The sequence below is a fragment of the Grosmannia clavigera genome, assembly GCF_000143105.1.
Source record: "Grosmannia clavigera kw1407 unplaced genomic scaffold GCSC_97, whole genome shotgun sequence".
NCBI lineage: Eukaryota > Fungi > Ascomycota > Sordariomycetes > Ophiostomatales > Ophiostomataceae > Leptographium > Leptographium clavigerum.
In genome coordinates this window covers 174,667-197,861 of record NW_014040560.1, presented here as the reverse complement: position 1 = coordinate 197,861, position 23,195 = coordinate 174,667, and the positions used below count along the sequence as shown (strand labels likewise).

The window sequence follows — 23,195 nt, the reverse complement described above, 5'->3', positions numbered from 1 at the left end:
GAGTAAGAGTGAACGAGAAGGGGTGCCGTTCAATGGTATTGTTTCTTTTTTTTATGACCGCTTTTTGTAGCTGATGCTGGATACATCGATACCTTCCCGTGAGGCAACTAAAAAAAAAAGAGAGACAAAGAGAAAACAGACAGCTCCTCCCATCTAAAACTCTGCAGACAGTTAGTATGACGACAAGAGAGAGAGAGACGGAGTGAGGCAATGGAAGAGAGAAGAACATACTCAAGGGAGTGAAGAACCACCGGTTCTTGCCGCTCGTGTACCGCTCCTCCAGGACCTTCTTGACCGTCTTCTTGGCCTCTTCCCGCTGGCTGACCTCCTTGAAGGTGTCGTTGGAGACAACGCCCTTGAGGCCCTCCAGCTCCAGGGTGTAGCGCGTGGGCATCAGGTGGTTGTAGTTGACAATCTTGATGAACGGCTTGACCTTGCTCCGCTTCTCCTGCCGGCTCTTGGACATGCGCCGGGTGATCTTGGACGGGTACCGCTCGATACCGGCAACCAGGGCGTGGCCGTACGGGTGCAGCTTGTTGCCTGAGTCAACCGGCTGGATGATGACAACCTGGGGAGAGCATCTGTCAGCATTTCCGCTTCACCGGTCATCCTCGGCGCTCTTTCTCATGTCTGTTGACACAATCCCTCCGGCGGGCGATGGGACGGAGGCCTGCAGGCGCGGAGGCACAATCCGTAGAGGAGCACAATCTGCCCCTTGCCAGCATCTCGTCGGCCTCGTCCTTCTTCATCCTGCAGCTCTCGTGCTCGACAAGAGAGAGTCCTCCCCGCCATTCTTAGTGCTCACCTTCTTGCCCGCGAATCTTCCACGGGTGATGATGGCAACGCGGCCAACCTTGAGGAACTTCATTTTTGCTGGTTGGTAGGAGGCGTGATCCCTGAAATGTCGAATCGACGGTTGTGGTGGGAATAGGTCGGCGGCGGGATTTTGGTTGTTGTCGAATTTTGTCGTCGGTCGTCGATGGGCCTCTAGGTTTTTCTGGGACGACAAATTGGAAAAAAAGTGTGCGGGCAGAAATTATTACTTGGCCCTGGAAAAAAAGAAGGGCCAGCCAATGAAGAATAGCTTATGTCAGTTTATTATGGGCCCCGAGGGGCTGCCCCAAATTGGTAGCTTCAGTCACGTGAGCGCATGTAAGCCGGAAAGCTTCCTTCCGTACGGAGTAATATGGAGTACGTAGGGGCCGAACATCCACACGCGGCAAACAGAAGGAGATCTGCGAATTCTGGAAGCGCAGTGTCTGAATCTCCTTTCCAGTCCTTTTTTGCATTACGGAAAGATGGCTGTCCCAACATATATTGTCTCACGGGTTGCCGACCCGATATTTGCTGTCTTCATCGGCGTGTCGGCTGCTGTGACCCGGATCAACCGAGAGGAGAAGGAGAAGGGGAAAAGCACACAGCAAAGTATTGATTCTCTTCAGAGGTGCGCATAGGCAGAAATTCTTTCTGGTATTGAGCAGTTGGCCGGTGGCTAATCGATACGAGCAACAGGCGCCTTGGTTTTGCGAGCAAGCCTACGGCATAAAGAAAGTCATGTTAAACACTCGCTGGCTGTCTTGTACTGGGTCCTAAGTTTCGCCAACTAGCAAGTTCTATTGCATCGCACAATATCATACCCCATCCTGCCTGTAAAGCATTACCAAATCATGCATCGCTATTCAGCTCAGTGAGCCATACTCGTTCTTCATCATCTGCTGCACCATCTGTCCGCACAGCTTTGCGGTTGGATTTGTGCCCACGGCTAGTCCGCGGGCAATATCGTTGCCGAAGCGGCCACCCATGGCAAAGTCACGCGACGCGGCCTCTTCAAAGTCCAGCTTGGTCCACTGGACCTCTGGTCGGCCGCCATGCTCGCCGGTGGCGGAGAGGGGTGTGATCACCTTTGTTGACGGCCCAATGCGCTTTGCGGTGGCGTAGTAGATGGCCGCGCGCTGTGTGAAGGCCAGGGAGAGCGTCTTGGCGGCGGTGGGCGAGAGCGTGGCGGCCGCAGGGTTCGACGGCACCAAGAGGGCTATGCAGCGTTCGAGGTCGGCCAGCACGATGGCTGCAGCCTGTGCTCGCTCTGCCTCGATGTCGGGCACGTCCCAGAGGAGAGGTTGGGAACCGTTGGCAACGTTGCTAGGGGACCTGGTCGTTTCGGAATGGTCGCGCTGCAGGAGCATGTCGTCTCCGTAGAGACGTCGCAACGCCTGGGCCCGGTTGTTCCGGGCGCTCGCATAGCTCGGGTGGCTGGCGATGAGACAGTCGAGACTTTCGACACTTTGGCGATACGTGTGGATGGGATCAGCAAGCGATTGTGGACGGACTCCGGCGAGTTCCATCTCGGCCTGTTGCATCTGCAGGACAAGTTCCTTTTCCTCCCGGCTTATGCGGTCGTATTGCTGGGCGTCGGTCACGTGCGGGTCTCTAGGAAGGGAACCATCCAAGCGGACGGCTCCTGTTGGATTGGATTCCGGGTCCTTGATCTTGCCCAGGACATTGATGTCCCGTTTGCTGAGGGAGGCGAAGGCTGCCATGTCGGACGAAGCAGGCTGTGGTCGAGAGAGGGCGATGGGAAGTGATTGGAGACAAAGGCCAGACTTGTGTGAGGACAATGGAGCAAGTGGGCGGACCAGACCAAGCTTTGTGCAAGTCTGTTGGACAGGCAAGAGTGACGGAAGTACAAAGCGGCAGTCTGGATGCGGTTTGAATAAGCAAGCCGAGTTTGGGGGCGGAGGGCGCTAAAGCCGGGAGGACAGGGCGGTAATTGACGGCAAAAGGCGGCTTTGCATGCTTTGCATGCATTGCATAATATGCGGACAGGAAGCTCCGCGGGCAAAAAAACATTCCGCAGTAGCAGTGGCTAAGCCGAGCTGCAAGCAGATGTCACACTCGGCGTAGGATTGGACGGCAGCAGCGGTTGTGCTCGGTGTTGTTTGAGAGTTCGAGGAAGGGGCGATGTGAAGCGCGGAAGGTGACCGTAAAGGGCAGGTCTTCAAGTGGAGGGCCATGGTAATGTATATATTGGTACGATAAGCAGCATCCCTGTCATCTAGGGTGGCAACCGTTCGTAATGACGACTTATATGCTTCTTTTTATATGCTTCCTACATTTCTTGCATTCGTATAACACTCGGTGTAGCTCCTTATCTCCCTAACAGACTTGACACACCTTACACCATCAACACACCTTACACCATCAACACACCTTATACCATACCTTTGACATCTCCAAGACTACCTACAACACAACTCAACACTTCAGACACCTACCACCTAACACTTTATGGCTCCGTCTGCAATCTCCGAGTCGCCTCGGGACTCTCATCCCGGGGTTGCTGACACGCAGCCAGACCTGGTCTTCCAAGACTACGACCACGTCACCTGGTGGGTGGGCAACGCAAAGCAGGCGGCTGCCTACTACGGCACGCTCTTCGGGCTGGACACGTTTGCGTACCGCGGGCTCGAGACGGGCAGCCGGTACTTTACGTCGTATGCGGTCGGGCACCACGAGGGCGGCGGGCGGGCGGAGAGCAGCAACGGCGACGAGACAGACAATGTGTGTTTTGTGTTCACGTCGCCGCTGCGATCGTTCCGCCATCTGCCAGAGGACGAGCCGATCTCGGCGGCGGACCGGGCGCTGCTGCGGGAGATGCACGAGCACCTGGAGCGACACGGCGACGCGATCAAGGACGTGTGCTTCACGGTAGACTCGGTGGAGGGCGTGTATGCGCAGGCAGTAGCCGAAGACGAGACGGTGCAGAAGACGGGCAGCGGCCGCGTGGTGGGCGTGCAGGCGCCGACGGTGGTGCAGGATGACGAGCACGGCGGCAGCGTGACGATGGCGGTGATCCGCACGTATGGCGACACGACGCACACGCTGCTCCACCGGGGCGACTACCAGGGGCCGTTCCTGCCGGGATTCCGTGCGGTGAAGCCGAAAGCGGCCAAGGCCACGAGCACGATGAGCCGTCCGAGCCTGCCATCGGCCCAGGCCCCCCACGTCGGCCTCCGGCGCATCGATCACTGCGTCGGCAACCAGGACTGGGACGAGATGGAGGCGGCCTGCGCGTTCTACGAGCAGCGGCTGGGCTTCCACCGGTTCTGGTCGGTCGACGACTCGCAGATCTGCACCGAGTACAGCGCGCTGCGCAGCGTGGTCATGGCCAGTGGCGGGTCGCGCGAGACGGTCAAGATGCCCATCAACGAGCCGGCTCCCGGCAAGAAGCGGTCGCAGATCGAGGAGTTTGTCGTCTTCAACAGCGGTCCGGGCGTGCAGCATATTGCGCTGCGCACGGCCGACATCGTCACGGCCGTGTCGGCGCTGCGGGCGCGCGGCGTCCAGTTCATCGACGTGCCCGAAACGTACTACACCACCCTGCGCGAGCGGCTCTACGGCGGCGACGCCCAGCAGCAGCAGAAACAGAGGCAGAGGCGGGCGTGGCACATCACCGAGGAGCAGCTGGCCGTGCTCGAGCAGCTCAACATCCTCGTCGACTACGACGAGGGCGGGTATCTGCTGCAGCTGTTCACAAAGCCGCTGATGGACCGCCCGACCGTCTTTATCGAGATCATCGAGCGCAACAACTTTGAGGGCTTTGGGGCGGGCAATTTCAAGAGCCTGTTTGAGGCGATTGAGCGGGAACAGGCCGAAAGAGGAAATTTGTGAGAAGTATTCCGTTTGGAGTACAGAGTACGAGTAAGCATTTCAGATTAACTAGCATTTCCACTTTGTGCATATATACAACTAAACGCATTCGTATGCACATACAAGCACAGTCACACGTGACTGCTTAGCCGTCACTGCCGTTACCACTGTTATAGGGCCCATTGTTATATTACCTTGTCGCTATCGTACATCTATTACGTCCACGTGACGTGCATGGCTCAGGGTTCAAGAGTCTGGCTCTGGCTTGTTGTAGTTGCTCCGTCATTTGCACGTCACGTAGACCGTCCATTCGTCCATTCATTCACACCACATCCACTCCACTCAACACCACATCACCACACCATCACACCACACCACCCCCCTACCCCCACACACACCTACACCTCCTCGTTCTCCCAGTCCTGCTCGCCAAACATCGGCCGGCTCGTGCTGCTGCTGCCGCTGCTCTCCAGCCGGGCCAGGAATTCCGGCGGCAGTGTCGGCACATACTTGTGTGCCCGCTCCCGGTTAACTCCGCCGAAACCGGCCCCGTACGAGACCAGCATGTCGGTGGCCGACGGCAGCGTGAACGGCAACATCAGCGCAGGGTCCAGCAAGAGATGTGTGGGCGCGTCTGACTCGTCGTCGTCGTCGTCGTCGTCGCCTGGGAAGACCTGGCTGATCGGTGTGGCTGGAACCGACTGGGGAAGCTGTATCTGCGGAAGGGCTGCTTTCTTGTCTTTGAGCGATTTGGCCGCTGCCAGCACCTCCTTCCCTCCCGGCGACATCGTCTTTCGGCGGTTCCGCTGCTCGCGCTGCTCCCGCCGCAGCGCCGCCTCCTTCTGCACGGCCAGCAGATACCGCAGCGCGCTCTTCGGCAGCCCCTTCTCGCCGACCTCGGAGCGGTAGTGCTCGGCCGCGTGGATCAGCTGCTGTGGGCTGAGGGCACGTAGCTGCTGCAGCGTGCCGACCAGGGCCTCGAGGTCATCGGCCGCCAGCGACGAAAAGCACTGCAGCCACTGCAGCAGCTGGATGACCGGCTCCAGGTGGCGGCGCGCTGCCTCGACCGTCGGCTCGCCCGACGCTCGCAGCTCGCCGTGCTCGTAGTGTCCCGGCACCCGGTTGTTGGCCCGCGCCCAGTCCTCGAGAATGGAAATGTTCATCCGAATCTGCATCGCCTTGGTGCGCGCCAGGTACTTGCGGTTGCACATGATCCGGTTAAACAGCTCCGCCCCCAGCCAGTACAGCAGCTGCGCGATGCACTGTCCCGTGATCACCGAGTGCACGTCGTACAGGTCCAGCACAAAGAGCGTCGACGACAGCAGAGACGTCACGTTGCGCGGCGCCGGCTTCGCCCGCTGCTTCGGCGACGGCGGCCGGAACCGCCGCTCCAGCGGCTCCTCCTTGACCTCCTTCTTCCGCCGGAACAGCTTCCACTCGTGCTGGAAGGCAATGTCCTCGAATCCCGGGATCGTCTCGTGCTCCAGCATCGCCGGGTCCAGCACCTTGTCCAGCCGCCGCTCGGCGTCCCGCACAATCAGCACAAAGATCTCGTTGATCAGCTCGGCCAGCTGTGCCTGGAAGTCCGTCGTCGCTGACAGCAGCCCCGCGTCCTTCTTGAGGTAGTGCAGCAGCAGCGTCACGTTCGAGATCCAGAACGCCAGGATCGTCATGTCCCATTGGTGTCGCTCCACCACGTCATTGATTTTGTCCATGGCCGACACCAGCAGCTTCTCCAGCAGGTCCGCACTCGCGTGGTAGTGCGCATATCGTGCGCTCAGAAACACCACGTTGGCCGGCACCGGCTTCTGTGACGGCGACCGCTGTGGCGTCATGTTGCTGATCACAATGTCCAGGATCCGATCCAGGTCGCTCTCCTGGAACACAAACATCTGATCATTGAGGCAGCGCGTCCAGTCAAACTCTGGCTGCTCCTCGAACTCGTCCATTGCCTCGGGCTGGTCGTCGATCCCCACGTTGCCCAGGTCCACTTCCAGGTCGCGTGCACTCTCCATCATCATCCGTCGCCGCATCTCGTTCTCTGCCATCTCCTCCTCGAACCGGTCCTGCGAGAAGCCCGGGTTGTAAAAGTCGTCTGTCACTCCTGCATTGCCAATGTTGTAGCCGCTGTCGTGCAGGTAGTACGACATCTCGCTGTCTGGCGCCACAAAGTCAAATGCCGTCCGGCCCGACGACGTCTTCGCCTCTGTCGATGCTCCGTTGTCCAGCAGCAGCTTCGCGATGCCCTTGTGCCGGTTGGTCATCGCCCACATCAGCGCGCTCCATGCGTTGCGGTCCTGCCGGTCCACGTCGGCACCCGCTTCGATCAACGCCTGCACCACCGCCTCATGCCCGAAGCAGCTGGCGTAGATCAGCGGCGGTGTGCCGTCCTCGTCTTCTGCATTGACGTCCATGAATCGCCGCGTCCGGCCCTTCAGCAGCCGTCGCACCTGCTCCACGTTGCCGTTACTGGCCGCCATGTTCAGTGCCCGTTGCAGCGTTGCCCGTTTTTCCTCGTCTGACAGCGAGATGCTGTTCGCCACCGCCTCTTCGTCCTCCACCGCCCCCCCGCTCGCATGTGCCGCCTGTGCTGCCAGCATCTCCATCAGCCGAGTGTCGCTGTCGGCTGTCGCGCTCTTTGTCACGTCTTCGCCGTAGTCGGGGTCGTTGAGCGTCAGCTCGCCAAATCCGAGCGGCTTCGCCAGTATCGGCGATGTCAGGAACTGTGACTGGCCTGGCTTGGTCAGCACTTGGAAACGTCTTCAACTTCATTCGCTCATCTGCTCATCTGCTCCTATTCTCATTCTCTCATCCGCTCCTCTTCTCATCCCCTCACCCCCCAACTTACCCTGCCATCCGTCGTAGTATTCCGTCTCCGGCACCAGGTTCGCCAGCGGCTGCCGTCGGTCGTAGAGAGATTTGGGCAGGTCCTCCGGCAGTGCCCTCCCGCCCTTTGTCTCCGCATCATCGCCGCGAGAAGGTGACCCGAAGCCGCCACCGGGCCCGAGGATGTCGGCATCAACGTTGCCCGGATCCATCTCACCGTCCTTGGAGGTCTAGCACGAAAAGGGGGAAAGAGACAGAGCACAGACGGAGCTCCGTGAACATTGCAGACCGCCGGTCCAGGGTCGATCGAGTCGGACAGTGAAGTGGCCGGCCGTCGGTCGCTTGTCTCTGCTCTTCCGTCGTAGTTGGGGATAGCTCGAACCTCGAAGCTGTCAAGACCGCATGTCTCTCGGCCGTTGTATCGAGCAAGCCGTCGGTCCCGCGAGTGCGAAACTAGGATGGACCAGGCTCCGCAGAAGAATAGAAAAACACAGGTACAAATGAACCTGGATTGTGCGCAAAAAGCAGACTGGAAGCCAAAACAGACCGCGACGACCGCTCGTTGGGTGACGGTATCTCTTCTAGGGAATGAGGGGCGGCGTATCTTCAACATGGCTCTTACTGGCCGACACGCTGGCTGGCGCCACAGCTCAGCCACACGCCAACCGACACCCGCCTGGCAACCGCCCAAAGCGGCAACCGCGTAAACAGAGCCAAAGCCGGCCATTCATTCCATAGCCTTGTATCTGCCACTTCTTCAGCTCAGTCCTTTCTCCTCTCCCACGCGCAACTTCCAGCACACAAGTTCCCATCGTCTTTTCTCTGCCTCCTACGTCTGTTCTTCCGCTCTTCTGCCTATTTTTGTGACGGGCTCTTGTGGCGGGACCAATCTCGACGAACAGCTGATTCGCCCCTCCAGACAGCACAATGAGCTCGCTCTTGACTACGGTGTAGGTGATGTTGAGTCGAGTCGGGATTCGCTCTACTCCATGCTGACCTCTCTGCAGGAACGCCCGCACGCGGAACCAGTTCCGGCCGCGCGCGCCCGGAAAGGGCGGCAGCACGAGCTACCAGCTGCGACAGTATGCCGAGGCAACGCTGGGCGGCGGTAGTCTGCGCAAGGTGGTCAAGCTGCCCGAGGGCGAGGATGAGAATGAGTGGCTGGCGGTCAACATGGTGGATTTTTACAACCAGATCAACCTCCTGTACGGGGCCATCACCGAGTTTTGCTCGCCGCAGTCGTGCCCCGAGATGAAAGCTACGGACGAGTTTGAGTATCTTTGGCAGGACAGCGAGAACTATAAGAAGCCGACCAAGATGCCGGCGCCGGCATACGTCGAGCAGCTGATGGCCTGGGTGCAGGGCAACATCGACAACGAGGCTGTGCTACCGAGCCGCATCGGTGTGCCGTTTCCCAAGAACTTCCCGTCACTGATGCGCCAGATCTTCAAGCGCATGTACCGCGTCTACGCCCACATCTACTGCCACCACTACCCCGTCATCCGCGAGCTCGGCCTGGAGCCGCATCTCAACACGAGCTTCAAGCAGTACGTGCTCTTTATCGACGAGCACCACCTGGCCAGCGGCAAGGACTTTTGGGGGCCGCTGGGCGATTTGGTCGACAGCATGCTGCGGAGCGACTGAGGGATCGAGTGGTGTGCTGGATGTGTGGTGCAGTGCAGTGCAGTAGTAAAGGCGCAGTACCTCAGTCGGTTTCTTTCACGGCGTTTTACTGGTTTGGACTTGGGACGAGTACTGGGATATTGGCAGTGACGGAATGGTAACGGCGCGTATTCTCCTACGCTGCCAGAAGAATTGAGCAATGGTATGAATTAGAGTCGACAAGCAGTAATAAATTTGTGGCACACAACGTCCGGAGTAGCTCTTGCCCGGTTGAGTGATTAATTGGCCTAGCCAGTGGTGGCGGCCTGAGGCAGCCATTCTTGCCGAGCGTTCGCGGTTACGGCCGATTTTCCCTTCCATCCAGCCCCAAAAATCCCGAGCCTGTCTTTCTGCCTTTCTGCCATTTCTTTTTTCCCTCTCGACCTGCACGAACCGAGCTTCCGTTTGGCCCCTTGAGACGACAGCACTCGCCGCGCCAGACACCCGTCCTCCGGCCGCTTCTCCATTGACCATTTCCCGTGTCCTGTGCGCTCCATCCGGCCCGTCCGCTGAGCCGAGTTTTTTCTTCGCTCCCTATCCACCCACAAAACAAAACCCCACAGCAGACGATGCTGTCGAGACAAGCGATGCTGGCGGCCCGGACGGCCTCGGCTGCGCCGCGCATGCTGACTGCGGCGACGCCGGCAGCCGTGCGGACGTTTGCTGCGGCCGCACCGGACTCGAAGCCGCCCATTGCGCTATTTGGTCTGGACGGGACATATGCGTCTGCTCTGGTGTGTTTCCTCTTCACAACTCTTCCCCCCCTCTCCTTCCTCTCTTTATCACCCCCTACTAACACCCGCAGTACACTGCCGCCGTCAAGACGGCCACCCTCGAGCCTACTGCCAAGAGCCTGGCCGCCCTCGGCAACCTCCTCCGCAAGGACCCCAAGCTCGTCGGCATCCTGGCCACGCCCACGCTCGCTGCCGCCGACAAGCTCGCCATCGTGGCCGAGCTGCAAAAGGCCACCGGCTCGGCCGGCCAGCCAACCGTCACGCACTTTCTGCAGACGCTCGCCGAGAACAACCGGCTCGGCCTGCTCGACGACGTCGTCGCCAAGTTCGCTGACCTCATCCGCGCTGCCCAGGGCCAGGTCGAGCTCATCGTCACTAGCGCCACTACCCTCGACAACAAGACCCTCGCTCGCCTCGAGTCCGCCGTCGCCAAGTCCGCCTTTGTCGGCGCCGGCAAGAAGCTCTCCGTCAAGAACAAGGTCAACCCCGAGATCCTCGGCGGCCTCATCGTCGAGGTCGGCGACCGCACCATCGACCTCAGCGTCCTCGCCCGCGTCGCTAAGCTCAACAAGCTGCTTACTGACAGCTTGTAAAGAGCCGAGCTGCCTGGGTTCTTCCCTTGCTAATTCTTTCCCCCATCCCTTTGGTCGGCTTGTCACGTGATGAGAAGGCCTCGCCGGCATAGCGTTCAGTCCACAATCAGGCCTGATAGCTCTGTCACGGAGAAATAGCAAGGGTGGACTCTGTATATATTTATCTCTTAAATTCAAGACAATCTATACGTCTTATATGCCTTCATGTTTCCAGACTTCACCCTGATCGTATTTTTCTGTCGGTCCTCTCTTTTGGTCATACGTTGGACATGATGGGCTTTTCCTTTCGAAGCTGTTCCCATGAGCTGAACTTGTCCAATACCAAGCTGAAACTAAAAAGCCCCCTAGTCGTGCTCGGCCTGCGCTTCAAACTCGTCTCCGTCCCCGTAGCCGTTGGCGCTGCGCTCGTTCTTGATGCGCTCCAGCTGGTCGCTGATGTAGTGATGCAGGTGCACGTCGGCCTCGGACCGCTGGCGCACGCGCTCCGGATCCACGAAGAACATGGAGCCCGGCCGCGAGATCGGCCGGCTGTGCGTGCGGCCATCGTCGTCATGGTCGTGGTCGATCACGGCCTCGGCGTCGCCCTCTTCGTGGCCGATGAAGAAGTCGCTGCGCGCGCCAATCGACCGCGACGTTGACGACCGCCGCAGCCGTGGCGTCGGCGCCTTGTCGTAGCGGTGCAGGATGTCGTCAAAGTAATGGTTCATGCCGACGGCCGGCGTGCGTGGCGTCTGGGGGAGACGACACGTGACACTGCGATGTTAGTAGTGCTTACTAATCAATGCCCAGCCCAACTTACCCTGTATCGTGAATCATCCGCGCAATCAGCCCTGTCCAGCCGCACTGGTGCGTGGCCCCCAGGCCGCGCCCCGTGTCGCCGTCAAAGTACTCGTAGTACCACAGATGGTCCTTCCACAGCGGATCAAAGTCCAGCAGGTCGCTGCCGCCGTTGATGCTCCGGCGGCCATCGTCGCCCCGCGCAAACAGGTGCTGCAGGCGGTGCTGCAGCTCCTCGGACACGTGACCGAGATGCATGTAGTCGCCCGAGCCGACCGGACACTCGATCTTGAGCGTGTCGCCAAAGAACATGTAGAAGCGCTGCAGCGCCTCGATCAGCAGGTAGTTGACGCACATCCACACGGGCCCGCGCCAGTTGCTGTTGCCGCCAAACAGGCCGCTGTCCGACTCGCCCGACACGTAGCTGACGGCAAACTTCTGCCCGTTCACGTTCATCGAATACGGGTGCTCCTGGTGGTACTTGGACAGCGACCGCACGCCGTGCGGGCTCAGGAACTCGTCCTCGTCCAGCATCCGCCGCAGCAGACACTCCAGCCGCTCCTTGCTGACGATCGAGAGCAGGATCCGGTCGCCCTTGCCGCGCTTACGGATCGACGCCATGTTGCGCTCGGCCACGTCGCAGCGGTTCGTCACAAACCACTCGACCCGCCGCTTGAACGACGGCAGCCGGTTCAGCAGCTCCGGCTCCAGCGTCAGCGTCGCGTACATCGGGATCAGACCGACCAGCGACCGCACCGGCAGCTGCTGGATCCACGGGCCGCCCCACGAGATGGCGTCGTAGTAGAAGCCGTCCTTCTCGTTCCACAGCGACGTCTCGTCCTTCTCGCCCATGCGGAACGTCATGGCGTCGCTGATCAGGATAAAGTGCTCAAAGAACTTGCTCGCCATGTCTTCGTACGTGCGCCGGTACTTGGCCAGCTCCAGGCAGATGTTCAGCATGCACAGACAGTAAAAGGCCATCCACCCCGTGCTGTCGGCCTGCTCCAGCACGCCGCCCGTCGGCAGCGGCTCCGACCGGTTGAACAGGCCGATGTTGTCGAGGCCCAGGAAGCCGCCCTCAAACACGTTCTTGCCGTCCATGTCCTTGCGGTTGACCCACCAGGTAAAGTTCATCAGCAGCTTCTGGAAGACGCGCTCGAGAAAGTCGAGGTCCTGGCGGCCGTAGAGCTTGCGCTCGATCTTGAAGACGCGAAAGGTGGCCCAGGCGTGCACCGGCGGGTTGACGTCGCCAAAGTTCCACTCGTACGCCGGCAGCTGGCCGTTCGGGTGGCAGTACCACTCGCGCGTGTACAGGTCCAGCTGCTTCTTGGCAAACTCGGGGTCGATCATGGCCAGCGGGATGCAGTGGAAGCTGGAGTCCCAGGCGGCAAAGAAGGGGTATTCCCACGAGTCGGGCATCGACAGGATGTCGTCGCAGTGCATGTGCTTCCACTGCGAGTTGCGGATGGCCTTGCGGTCGGGCGGCGGCGGCGGCTGCGTCGGGTCGCCGTTGGCCCACTGGTCCCAGATGAAGAGGTAGTGCTGCTTGCACCAAAGCATGCCGGCGAGCGCCTGGCGCTGGATGTTGCGCAGGTCATCGGCCATGGGCAGCGGGCTGAGCCGGAAGTAGAAATCATCGGCTTCATCGCGCTTGGCATCGATCAGGTTGTCAACCTCCTCTTCGTCCAGGAAGGTCTCGCTGCGCTTGGAGAAGCGGAAGCGGACGACGGCACATTCGCCCGGGGCCACGCCGCCGGCCTCGTTGAACGCGAACCAGGCGCCGAATTTGGTGCCCTTCTTGGCCGGGTTGACGGCCTCCTTCTTGCCGTCGACAATGTAGTCGTGGAAGGCGTCCTTGACGTACTCGGTCTTGTTGGTGCCTTCGTAGAGCGCGGCAAAGTTGGTGTCGTTGTCGGTGAAGAGCATGTCGGGCATCACGTCCTGGCCGCTAGGGCCAATGCTAGGCGAGGGTGCCATCAGCAGATAGCGCTCGCCCAGCGCCGGGTGGGTCGACCGGACCGTGCTCTCGTCGACGCTCTCGATCGACGGCTTGTGCTCAGGCTTCTCGCGGCCCCAGGCCCACGTGTTGCGGAACCAGAGGTGCGGGATGATGTGCAGCGGAGCCGGATCGGGACCGCGGTTCCAGGCCGTCACCCGGAACACGATGGCATCCGGATCATCGTCCTCCTTGGCCGTCTCGATGAAGATGTCCCAGTACCGGTCTTCGTTGAAGACGCCGGTGTCGAGGATCTGGTATTCCATGTCCTCCTTGGTCCTGCGGCCATTCTCCTTGACGAGGTCTTCGTAGGGAAACTCCGCCTGTGGGTATTTGTAGAGGTATTTCATGTAGGAGTGCTACGGGGTCAGTTCATGGTGCGATGGGAGGGCAGCGTTTCAACATACCGTCTGCGAGGACATAGTCAGCACCGAGTGTACATGGGCACAGGCCACGGGAAGAACGAAGAGACTCACAGGTGTGTTGTCCAGGTGGAAGTGAGCTTCCTTGATGCTCTCACCATGGTTTCCCTGGGGGTTGGACAGGCCAAAGAGCCGCTCCTTGAGGAAGGGACTGTCGGTCAGCAGAAGCAAAGCAGGCAGCAGGCAGACGGCAGACGGCCGGCAGGACACTCACTCCTTTCCGTTCCAAAAGGCAAAGGCGATGTTCTCGAGTCCGTGCGAGTCGCAGACGCCGGCGATGCCGTCCTCGCCCCAGCGATAGGCCCGAGAGCGGGCATGGTCGTGGGGGAAGTCTGGTCTTGGTCAGAGCTCCGAGCTCCGAGCTCAGGTTGGGGAAAGAGAGGGGACTCACGACTCCACGCATCACCGTCGGGGCTGTAGTCCTCGCGAACTGGGACGTCAGCATCTCGCAGGCCAGAAGCAAGAGCAGAAGCAGCTCCTCCACGACGACCTACCGGTGGCCCACTGGCGCTCCGAGACATAAGGCCCCCATTTCTTCCAGTACTTCACCCGCCGGCGGTCCTCCTGCAGACGCTTCTCCTCCTCTGTGAGGTGCTCATGGCCCTCGACGATAACCATGGTGCTCGGTCGTCGGCAGGCTTGATGGGGAATCCGTAAGGGACAGGGGGGGCGGAGGGGAAGGAGGAGACAGAAGCAGACAGATAGAGATAGACTAGAGGAAAAAGTGACCGAGGAGCCTGATGGAAAAGCGTCACCCCTCTATCGGTGGAGGCTGTCGTGGTTGGCGAGCTAAGATACGATGTGCCGGGCAGCAGGCCAGAGAGCTTGGCCGCTTCTGTGTCGTCGGGTGGAGATAACCTCGACAGACGAGCGTTGGGTTCGGGACACAGTTTCGATATCGGCCAGACGGAGCTGCAACGCGGGCGAGCTCTCAGAGAGCGAGAGCCAGCAGACAGAAGGACCGAAAACAGTGGGGTGACGTCAAAGGTGCATAGTACTATGGTAACCTATTTCTGCGCCCGCTAAAATGCTCGTTGCCACAAAAAACAGGAAAGTGCGGCCGGAACCAGGCAGACCTGCGACAACACATCACGGCAGGGCTCGCCGAAAGGGGAAGGACCGCCAGACCGCGAGCCTGCCAGCACAGCCTGCCAACACAAGAACACAAGATTACATAACGCTTTTCACACCATCATAGACTCTACTCCGGCCCAACGTGAGATACGTGTTCGCCCTTGTGCTGCTGCTTACAGCCTTGCCTTGACGGCGGCTGGCCCGGTGGCCTCCTGGTTGACGACCACGTCGCCCGTCGGCTGTCCGTTGCCAAAGAAGATGACCTGGACGGTCAGATCGTCGCTGGACAGTTAGCACGCCTTCATCCTCTCGTTCTCGTCCCCCTCGCTTCACCTACCGATACCGCCGCGAAAACGGCGCGGGCAGGGTCAACAGTGCCGACACCTGCTCCTCGTTGGTACCACCGAGTGCGTTGCGCACCAGATGCGTGGCCGCATTCTCGTCCTTGACCAAGAACCGGTCGCTGGCATCGGGCGAGAGACCCCATTGGCGCAGTCGGATCGGCGTCTTCTCGCCGTTCTTGCCGACGCTGCCCTCGCCCACGACCTCGACCGGCAGCCCGCTGCTGCCGGTGCTGTGGGCGCCAAAAACCTTTGCCCAGGCCGCGTCCAGCTTCGAGCTGCCCTTAGTCTGGGCGGCCGTCTGCGCCTCGATCCACTTGCCTACTAGCCCCACGGCTTCTTCATTAGTCAGCATCTCCCACAGGCCGTCAGTGGCCATGACGACAAAGTCACCCTGTTCCGGCTTGATCCTGGTCGTCGTCACCACCGGCTCGGCCGTCACGTAGGGTGGTGTGCGCATCAGCGGCGACTGGCTGCGGCCAAAGAAGGACGTGCGCAGCCGGTCCGACACCTCGCGTGTCCACTTGTAGCTGGCATCGCCAAACGCCCGCGTCGGCTCCAGGCCGCCCAGCACGCGCCCGTTGCGCACCACATGCTCTTCGCCCGGGTGCAACTTGCGCAGCCGTGCCGCCTCATCTGCGTTGTTGCCCGTCTGGTCGACCGACAGCGCCGTCGCCGTCCACTTGCCCGTCGCCGTCCGTCGGCCCAACACGGCCCGTGAGTCGCCCGTGCAGGCTACTCGCAGCAGCTTCGACCGACTGTCGTAGAAGGATAGCAGCGCGCACGAGCCCGACAGTGCCGGTGCCAGCAGCTCCGCCGCCACCGACTTGGACGCCTGACCCAGCACCTTTTGTGCGCTCTTGTTGACGATCTCGTCGTCCAGCCGCGTGAACCCGACCTTGATCGCACCCTCGATCGCGTCCGCTGGTGGACCCTCGGCCGACACTGCTGCCTTGTACGTCTCGTTCAGCTCCCGCGCCACGTAGCTGATGAGGGTCTGGCGGAGCTTAGCTGACGTTGTCCAGCCTCTGTGTAGTCAGCATCGTCTCTTTCTCGCTTCGGCTTCTTCAACTTCCTCTCACGTACGAATGTCCGTCAAAGACCCCCCAGAACATCCAGTCGGATGTGTTCGCGCCGCCAATGTCCCCGCTCTTCTCTGGCACCTCCACGATCTTCTCCGCGTGGTCGTCCTCGATCGGGTCGTTGCTCGCCAGCTGCACCAGGTCGTAGCGCAGCACGCCCTTGCCCCGATTGACCGCGTACGACTCCTCGTTCCGGCGCAGCCGCTGCGTGGCCTGGTCGGGGTCCAGCATCTCGATCACCCGCTGTCCACTGTCGTCGGTCATCTTGGAGATCGGTCCGTCGCCGACCAGCGTGCCGGTGCTGAGCTCGTTGGCCCTGATCACGAGCACGTTGCGCGTCGTCTGTGCGTTTTCGCCTGCTGTTGTTGCTGTAGTCGCTGTGGTCGCCTTGGTCGAGAAGACGGCCGGGCTGCTGCCGTTGTGGTCGCCCTGGAAGGTGTAGTAGGCCCCGTAGCCGACGAGGCCGGACACGGCGACCAGCGAGAGACGCCGGATGTGCATCGAGGACCGCAGCGGCTCGCCCGAGGACTTGACCGGTGCGGTGGACAGCCAGCGCGGCCGCTGCAGGCTGCTGCGGCTGAGATGGCTGAGGTGCTGCTGCGCGTGCTGCGTCCACGAAAGCGAGAGGGCAGAGCGACGGCCGGCACGAGACAGCCCACGGGACACGTACTGGCAGGTCGTCCGGAGAGCCCTGACAGACGCCTGACGCATGAGGACGGTGGGGCGGCTGGCTCGGGCGGTGGTCCGTGATGTGTCCGAGGTGCAGCGATCGACAATGGAGTCGTGCAAGCTGGATCGAGATCGATGTGAAGGGCTGACAATGTGGAGGCTCAACGCACACACTTTCTCGCTTCAGCCGGACGCCAGAAATAGAAGGGGCAAAGCAGAGGCGCCACGGTGGCCCGTGCGCAGCCTTCCGGCCACGCTTGCCGCTGTGGAGGCTTAGCAATCGGCTTCTGTGCTGAACGACAGAACAACCGATGGGATCCTCCAACAGATGAGCCTTTACAATGGCCACTCCTGCGAGCGACGACGACGTTCTGCTGCCTCCAGATGATGATGCCACCGCGGCTGAGTTTGAGGCTTTTGACCGGTTTCCCTGGTCGAAGCACCGCGCATTTCTGGTAAGTTTGTAGCCTTGTCCATCTTGTTCTCTCTTTCTTCTTTCTTCTTCTTCTTCTCTCTTTCTTCTCTCTCTCTTCTTTCTCTCTTTCTCTTCCTCCCCCCCATCTATCCCCCCTGCTAATCCCCCAGCTCGGTCTCCTCGAGACGCTCGGCGGCGCCGACGGCCTCTCCCCCAATCCCACCCACCAGGGCAGCACCACCTTCTGCCGCACCGTCTTCTACCGTCGCCAAACCGGACGGCGCATCGATCTGACCCGCTACAACGGCTTTCTAGCCGCCAGCCCAGACTACCCATCCATCGACCGTCGCCTGCTGGCGGCCCTGTACGCGGCCAAGAGGGCGGCCACGACCGCTGAGGCGGCAGCTGCTCTGCGCATCGTCGAGACCGTTGCTGCCGGACCAGCCATCAACCCGTTTGACGGCACGGCAACACCGCATGACGATGCTGTGCCGTCGTGGCAACGCAGCGCTCCGAAGAACGAGCTGCGCGTGCCGCGGGCGGCAGCAGCAGCGGACGAGGCTGCTGGTGCAAGTGCGGCCAACGGCGAGGCGCCGTACTCGGACAAGTTCGCCAAGGTCATCGAGGCCGTGCAGACGGGAAAGGAGCTCGAAGGCATCCGGCACATACCCGACACAGTCGTGCGCCAAGAAGTAAGTGCAGCTGGTCAGAGGCCTGTCCTCTGGCTTTGTTTCATGTCTTGGAGGGGTTCTTTCCTTCTCTTCTTTCCTTTTTCTTCTTTCCTTTTTCTTTCTTCCTTTTTCTTCTTTCCTTTCTTCTTCTATCCCTCCTTCTTCTACCTTCCCTTCTTCTACCTTCCCTTCTTCTACCTTCCCTTCTTCTACCTTCCCTTCTTCTACCTTCCCTTCTTCTACCTTCCCTTCTTCTACCTTCCCTTCTTCTACCTTCCCTTCTTCTACCTTCCCTTCTTCTACCTTCCCTTCTTCTACCTTCCCTTCTTCTACCTTCCCTTCTTCTACCTTCCCTTCTTCTACCTTCCCTTCTTCTACCTTCCCTTCTTCTACCTTCCCTTCTTCTCCCTCTTCTTTCCTCCCCTAACCTTCTAGGGCATCACCCCCTTAGGCAAGCTCAAGCCCCCCAAGAAACCATGGGAAACAGCCGCTGCGCCAACCGCTTCTCTGGCATCTGCTCTGGCTTTTGGCGCTCCAATCACAACCGAGTCTGGCCACTCGCTGCTGGTCGACTTGCACTTTCCACCTCCGCCAGAACAGTCTGGGCCTGTCCAATCAGAAGTAGGCCAATGAGCGAGAAGGATGTCCGGCGAATCAACGACATACGTTAGAAACTGTCCTCCTAACAGTCGATTATATTCACTCGTCTACCAAGCCCTTTCCCTTTGTATATGTACAGAAAGTATAAAAAAAGCAAAGGACTCAGCCAGGCAGATTCGGCCACCAATCGCCCCGTCTCCCTGCCAAACAAAGGGTGCTCTTCGTCAAAGTTGTAATTGTTTTTATATATATTTGCTGCTTTTCTTGGCTCCTCCGCCCACAACTCAAACCCCGTAAGCGACCTGGCCGAGCGGCTTGTCCTCGCCCATGCCGGGGGCCATGAAGCTGGTCTTTGGGTTGCCCGTCGCCTTGGCAGCAGAGCAGCGCGCCATCGTTGGTGAGCTGGATTGTTAGCGAAGAAAAGGAGGAGAAGAAGAAGAAGAAGACGATCAAGACAAAAAGGAAAGAAAAACACCCACCTCCTTGAAATCGCATCGGTAAAGTAAAAGTTGTCCACCACCTTCTTCAACGGCGTTCCCGTCGCCTTGGTGCCCTTGTTCTGGTCCACCAGCTGCACCTTGCTGAGATGTTTCAACGCCACCGGCTCGACCACGTCGTACGCTGCCAGTGCCGGGCTGATCTCGGCCATCCGCTCCCGCAACACCGCCAAGTCGTCGTACGCCAGCGGCGCGTTCAAAAACTCGCTCGCCGCCCGGATGATCTTCCAGTCCGTCCGCGCTGCACCCGGCAGACCCGTCGCCGGCCGCGTCAGCTGCACCCGACCCTCCGTGTTGACGTACGTGCCCGACTTCTCCGTATAGGCCGCTCCCGGCAGCACCACGTCCGCCAGCTGGGCACCGCGGTCGCCGTGGTGCCCCTGGTACACCACAAAGGCGTCCTTGGGGATGTCCGCCTCCGCGATCTCGTCCGCACCCAGCAGCCACACAAATTTGGCCTTCGTCTCCACCACCGCCGGCGACGGCGCCACAAAGCCGACCTCGTATGCGCCCGCTCGCGAGGCTGCCCGCTGCAAAATGTTGAAGCCGTTCCACTCTGCCGTCTGGAAGTTGGCCGCATGCTTCTCCACAAAGCTGCCGACCAGCTCGTAGAACGCTTTCGCGTCTGCATGGTCCGTCACGCCCGAGCCCACAATGATCATCGGCCGCTTCGCTGCCTGCAGCTTCTTGCCAAACGGTCCTGCCAGCGCCTTCTTCAGCGCCGCAAAGTCGCTGCCCAGGTGCTCAAACTCAAACGTCGACTCAAACGTCTCACCCACCACGCCGATCTCCAGGTCTGACCGCAGCCACTGCTTCCGAATCCGCGCGTTCAGCACCGCCGCCTCGTGCCGCGGGTTGCTGCCCACCAGCAGGATCGCGTCCGCCTCCTCGATGCCCCCAATCTTCGAGTTGAAAACGTAGTTGGACCGCACGTCCACGCCGTGTGCCACCGGCAGATGACCCGTCGGCGTGTCCAGCGTCAGGTTGTCCGACCCCAGCCGGTTGGCCAGGTCCTTGATCGCCACCAGCGACTCCACCTCCACAAGCTCGCCCGCCACCACCTTGAACTCGTTGCCCGTTGGCGCTGCCTTGTTGAAGCCTGTAGCCACTTCCGTCAGCGCCTGCTCCCACGAAGCCGGCTCGAACCGGCCGTCCCGCCGCACCAGCGGAATCGTCAGTCGCTGTGTCTTGAGCCCGTCACAGGCAAATCGTGTCTTGTCGTTGATCCACTCCTCGTTCACGTCGTCGTTGAGCCGCGGCAGCACCCGCATCACCTCCAGCCCGCGCGAGTCAATCCGGATGTTGGAACCGAGACCGTCTAGCACATCGATCGACTCAGTGTGCTGCAGCTCCCACGGTCGTGCCTTGAACGCGTACGGCTTCGACGTCAGTGCGCCCACCGGGCAGAGGTCGATCACGTTAGCCGACAGCTCCGAGTCTAGGTTCTTCTCCAGGTATGTGCCGATCTGGATGTCGTTGCCGCGGCCCGCCGAACCTAGCTCCGGCATTCCGGCAATGTCGTTGGCAAAGCGGACACATCGCGTGCAGTGGATGCACCGGTTCATCGACGTCTTGATCAGCGGACCCACGTTCTTGTCCTCGACCGCACGCTTGCCGCCCACTTCGTGGAACCGGCCCCGGTCGGCCCCGTACCGCATCGACTGGTCCTGCAGGTCGCACTCGCCACCCTGGTCGCAGATCGGGCAGTCGAGCGGGTGATTGGACAAGAGGAACTCCATCACGCCCTCACGAGCCTTGTGCACCAGTGGCGAGTTGGTCTTGACCACCATGCCCGGCTGCACAGGCCATGCGCACGACGCAACCGGTTTTGGCGCACGCTCAACCTCCACCAGACACATGCGGCAGTTTCCCGCAATCATCAGCTTCCTGTATGCCTCGTCAGTTCGGCAAGCTCTCTCGGCAAGAAAGGACCAGCCAGCACACAGCAGACGGCAGCAAGATGGAGAAGACGGACTCATGGTAACAGTATCTGCACAAGCATCGTTAGCAACTAGCTGCTAGTAGTGTGTCCGCAATCAGCAGAGAAGGACCCTGCTTACCTTGGGACTGTTGCCCCGGCCTTTTCGCAGGCCTGGATCAGTGCCGAGCCGGCTGAGCAGTGTTAGTCCGTCAATTCGCGCACTTCTCCGTCCATTGTATTCTCCTCCGGCCAATTGCCGCGTCGTACCTTCTATGGACACCTTCTTGCCATCTGTCAACAACAGCACACCGGTTAGTCTCGCAATCGCCCTCACACGCATGGATATCCCGGGAAGCATTGGCAGACGCACCGACGGTAAGCTCGACCTCAGCAGGCCGAGGGACAGATGCCGAAAAGGCCCGGGTTGCCTTGACGGCCTGTCTGCCGTTCCGCCATGTCGACCGAGCAATAGCCTGCCGCAGCATCGTCGTGGGATTTTATCGGACAGAGGGAAGAGACGAGGGGAGACAGAAGCGAACAAAGGGAGCCGGGGTGGCCGTGAGCAGACGAGAGAACGTCGACTCCAATGGGCGGCGATAGGTGTCGACGTGGATGGGGCGGTCGCTTGTTCCCTTGTTCCGGCAACGAACAACGTTTTTGCTGTGCTTCGGTTTTTTGAGGAGTGAGCAAATCGGGACCAACTGGGGGACAGAAGGGAGCGAGTACTTTTCCGTTGGAATAATCCTCGATTTCCTTCGCATTGCGCGTGATTGGTCGTCTGAAAGCCCAATGGCCCCACACCGGAACACAGCTGCTAGTCCGCGTTGATTGGCTGTTGTCCCGGCTTTTTTTCTGCCTACATCTTAATTTTCTGCGCCCTTGCTTTTTCGATTCCTTTTCTCCTTCTCTCTCATCAAAAATTGTACACGGGCACACTTTATTGTAGGTGAGCTTGAGCTTCGGCCCTACATTTATGCAGGACTGTTGATTCCGTCGAGTCTTCCTCTATCTTGTTCCCAAGATTATTTCATGGCACCGATTATGGAAGCGTGTGAGGGATGTTACAATCCTTATGGCCAACGCCTCTTACCGCCGGTTGCTACATATCTTTCCAAATTCTCTCGAGACGTCCATAAGGACTCCATACCGGTAGAGAGTCGTGAGGTGCAAGAGAGAGGGCATACAAACCGAAAAAGGTACAACATAAACCGGCAGACAGAATCTGTACATGAGAAGCAGGCAATCCCATCGTAGCCCTCAGGTGCCTGTCATCCCCACGTCTTCCGACGATGTTGCCGTTGCTTCCTGAGCCTGTGATGCTGCAGGCCCGACAGCGTCGTCTGTAGTGGATAGCTTGCCGAACTGCTCGGCTACTGCGGCCTTTTGCTCCCTCTCCAGATCGGCTGCCCATCGTGACCGCACGGCGCAGATGTGGCTGTCATAGCTGTCCATCTTGCCCAGCACGAGCTCGACGACCTGCTGCAGCTGCCGGCCGGCTTCTTTGCGTCCCGGCTCGTCGGCTTTGGGCAGGATCTGTGGTATGTGCTGGGCCAGTTCTTGGTCCGTCGTGATGTACGAGGCCTGGTCGGCTGCCGGCTGCAACGGCGCCTGCATGCTGTGAACCAGGACATCTGCCTCGTCCGGCTCGAGACCGTCCAGATCGTCTTTCTGGCCCGGCCGTGCTGCCGCCCGGGCTGCCGTGGCCAGAATCCGCCGCCGGTCTAGATCGGCCAGGTAGACCATCCCCCGACGCACGCCAGTCCGGTAAAAGTCAGCCGTCTGCAGCATACTCTGGGCCCGGTCCACTCGACTGCGCGGTCGCTCCATCGGCTCCGTGATGTCAAAGTCCAGCGGCACAAACATGGCCGGATCCGCGCTGACAACCTTGGGCGGTGGCTCGTCGGCCGCCGTCATGGCTGGCACGACCGTCTTGGTTCTAGCAACGGCATCTGGCCTAGATGGGCCTCGCTCTGCAGCTCGCGCTTCGTTGCCTCGCTTGTCCTTCATGGCAGACATGGCCAAAGTAGATACACGTGTGGCTGCTGGTCGACTGGCTTGTGCATAAAAGCCCTGCTTTGCGTATCAAGATACGAAAACTGGCATCCAAAAATACATGCGCGCTCGCTGGTTCACGCCGTTAGGGTACAGGCGTTGTATTTTTATTAGTGCTTGATGGTTGTGGGAGGAAAGTAATCGATTTGTCAATTTTCGCGTTCAGAAAGCATTTCGCGTCGTGAGGGGTTCGAACAAAACAACATTATAAAAACA

The 23,195-nt window shown here is 59.9% G+C and overlaps 10 protein-coding genes across 10 annotated transcripts; 4 read left to right on the top strand and 6 right to left on the bottom strand.

Annotated features, from left to right (window-relative positions):
* Positions 1-153: 153 nt before the first annotated feature.
* On the bottom strand, positions 154-868 carry CMQ_4378 (60S ribosomal protein l27e; the record flags this gene model as incomplete). Its single annotated transcript, XM_014312534.1, has 3 exons — positions 154-161; positions 232-568; positions 806-868. 3 exons carry the CDS (start codon positions 866-868, stop codon positions 154-156), a joined length of 408 nt encoding a protein of 135 aa, XP_014168009.1.
* Positions 869-1,679: 811 nt separating this feature from the next.
* CMQ_4409 (uncharacterized protein) lies at positions 1,680-2,537 on the bottom strand (the record flags this gene model as incomplete). Its single annotated transcript, XM_014312565.1, has 1 exon — positions 1,680-2,537. One exon carries the CDS (start codon positions 2,535-2,537, stop codon positions 1,680-1,682), a length of 858 nt encoding a protein of 285 aa, XP_014168040.1.
* Positions 2,538-3,285: 748 nt separating this feature from the next.
* On the top strand, positions 3,286-4,668 carry CMQ_4404 (4-hydroxyphenylpyruvate dioxygenase; the record flags this gene model as incomplete). The annotated part of the gene is made up of 1 exon (XM_014312560.1): positions 3,286-4,668. The coding sequence occupies one exon, from the start codon at positions 3,286-3,288 to the stop codon at positions 4,666-4,668; it is 1,383 nt and encodes a 460-aa protein (XP_014168035.1).
* Positions 4,669-5,045: 377 nt separating this feature from the next.
* Positions 5,046-7,685, bottom strand: CMQ_4430 (dil and ankyrin domain containing protein; the record flags this gene model as incomplete). The annotated part of the gene is made up of 2 exons (XM_014312586.1): positions 5,046-7,381; positions 7,496-7,685. 2 exons carry the CDS (start codon positions 7,683-7,685, stop codon positions 5,046-5,048), a joined length of 2,526 nt encoding a protein of 841 aa, XP_014168061.1.
* A 715-nt stretch (positions 7,686-8,400) lies between these two features.
* On the top strand, positions 8,401-9,117 carry CMQ_4859 (protein kinase regulator; the record flags this gene model as incomplete). Its single annotated transcript, XM_014313015.1, has 2 exons — positions 8,401-8,423; positions 8,481-9,117. 2 exons carry the CDS (start codon positions 8,401-8,403, stop codon positions 9,115-9,117), a joined length of 660 nt encoding a protein of 219 aa, XP_014168490.1.
* Positions 9,118-9,704: 587 nt separating this feature from the next.
* Positions 9,705-10,462, top strand: CMQ_4808 (ATP synthase oligomycin sensitivity conferral; the record flags this gene model as incomplete). The annotated part of the gene is made up of 2 exons (XM_014312964.1): positions 9,705-9,869; positions 9,941-10,462. The coding sequence occupies 2 exons, from the start codon at positions 9,705-9,707 to the stop codon at positions 10,460-10,462; spliced, it is 687 nt and encodes a 228-aa protein (XP_014168439.1).
* Positions 10,463-10,806: 344 nt separating this feature from the next.
* On the bottom strand, positions 10,807-16,865 carry CMQ_4312 (protein phosphatase 2c; the record flags this gene model as incomplete). The annotated part of the gene is made up of 9 exons (XM_014312468.1): positions 10,807-11,215; positions 11,262-13,594; positions 13,712-13,808; positions 13,872-13,989; positions 14,049-14,087; positions 14,152-14,279; positions 14,909-15,013; positions 15,069-16,100; positions 16,159-16,865. The coding sequence occupies 9 exons, from the start codon at positions 16,863-16,865 to the stop codon at positions 10,807-10,809; spliced, it is 4,968 nt and encodes a 1,655-aa protein (XP_014167943.1).
* A 299-nt stretch (positions 16,866-17,164) lies between these two features.
* On the top strand, positions 17,165-18,542 carry CMQ_4707 (uncharacterized protein; the record flags this gene model as incomplete). The annotated part of the gene is made up of 3 exons (XM_014312863.1): positions 17,165-17,278; positions 17,409-17,930; positions 18,345-18,542. 3 exons carry the CDS (start codon positions 17,165-17,167, stop codon positions 18,540-18,542), a joined length of 834 nt encoding a protein of 277 aa, XP_014168338.1.
* A 251-nt stretch (positions 18,543-18,793) lies between these two features.
* CMQ_4256 (NADH-ubiquinone oxidoreductase mitochondrial precursor) lies at positions 18,794-21,412 on the bottom strand (the record flags this gene model as incomplete). The annotated part of the gene is made up of 6 exons (XM_014312412.1): positions 18,794-18,911; positions 18,989-20,893; positions 20,982-20,996; positions 21,067-21,118; positions 21,195-21,218; positions 21,298-21,412. 6 exons carry the CDS (start codon positions 21,410-21,412, stop codon positions 18,794-18,796), a joined length of 2,229 nt encoding a protein of 742 aa, XP_014167887.1.
* Positions 21,413-22,184: 772 nt separating this feature from the next.
* On the bottom strand, positions 22,185-22,943 carry CMQ_4657 (uncharacterized protein; the record flags this gene model as incomplete). The annotated part of the gene is made up of 1 exon (XM_014312813.1): positions 22,185-22,943. One exon carries the CDS (start codon positions 22,941-22,943, stop codon positions 22,185-22,187), a length of 759 nt encoding a protein of 252 aa, XP_014168288.1.
* Positions 22,944-23,195: the final 252 nt, after the last annotated feature.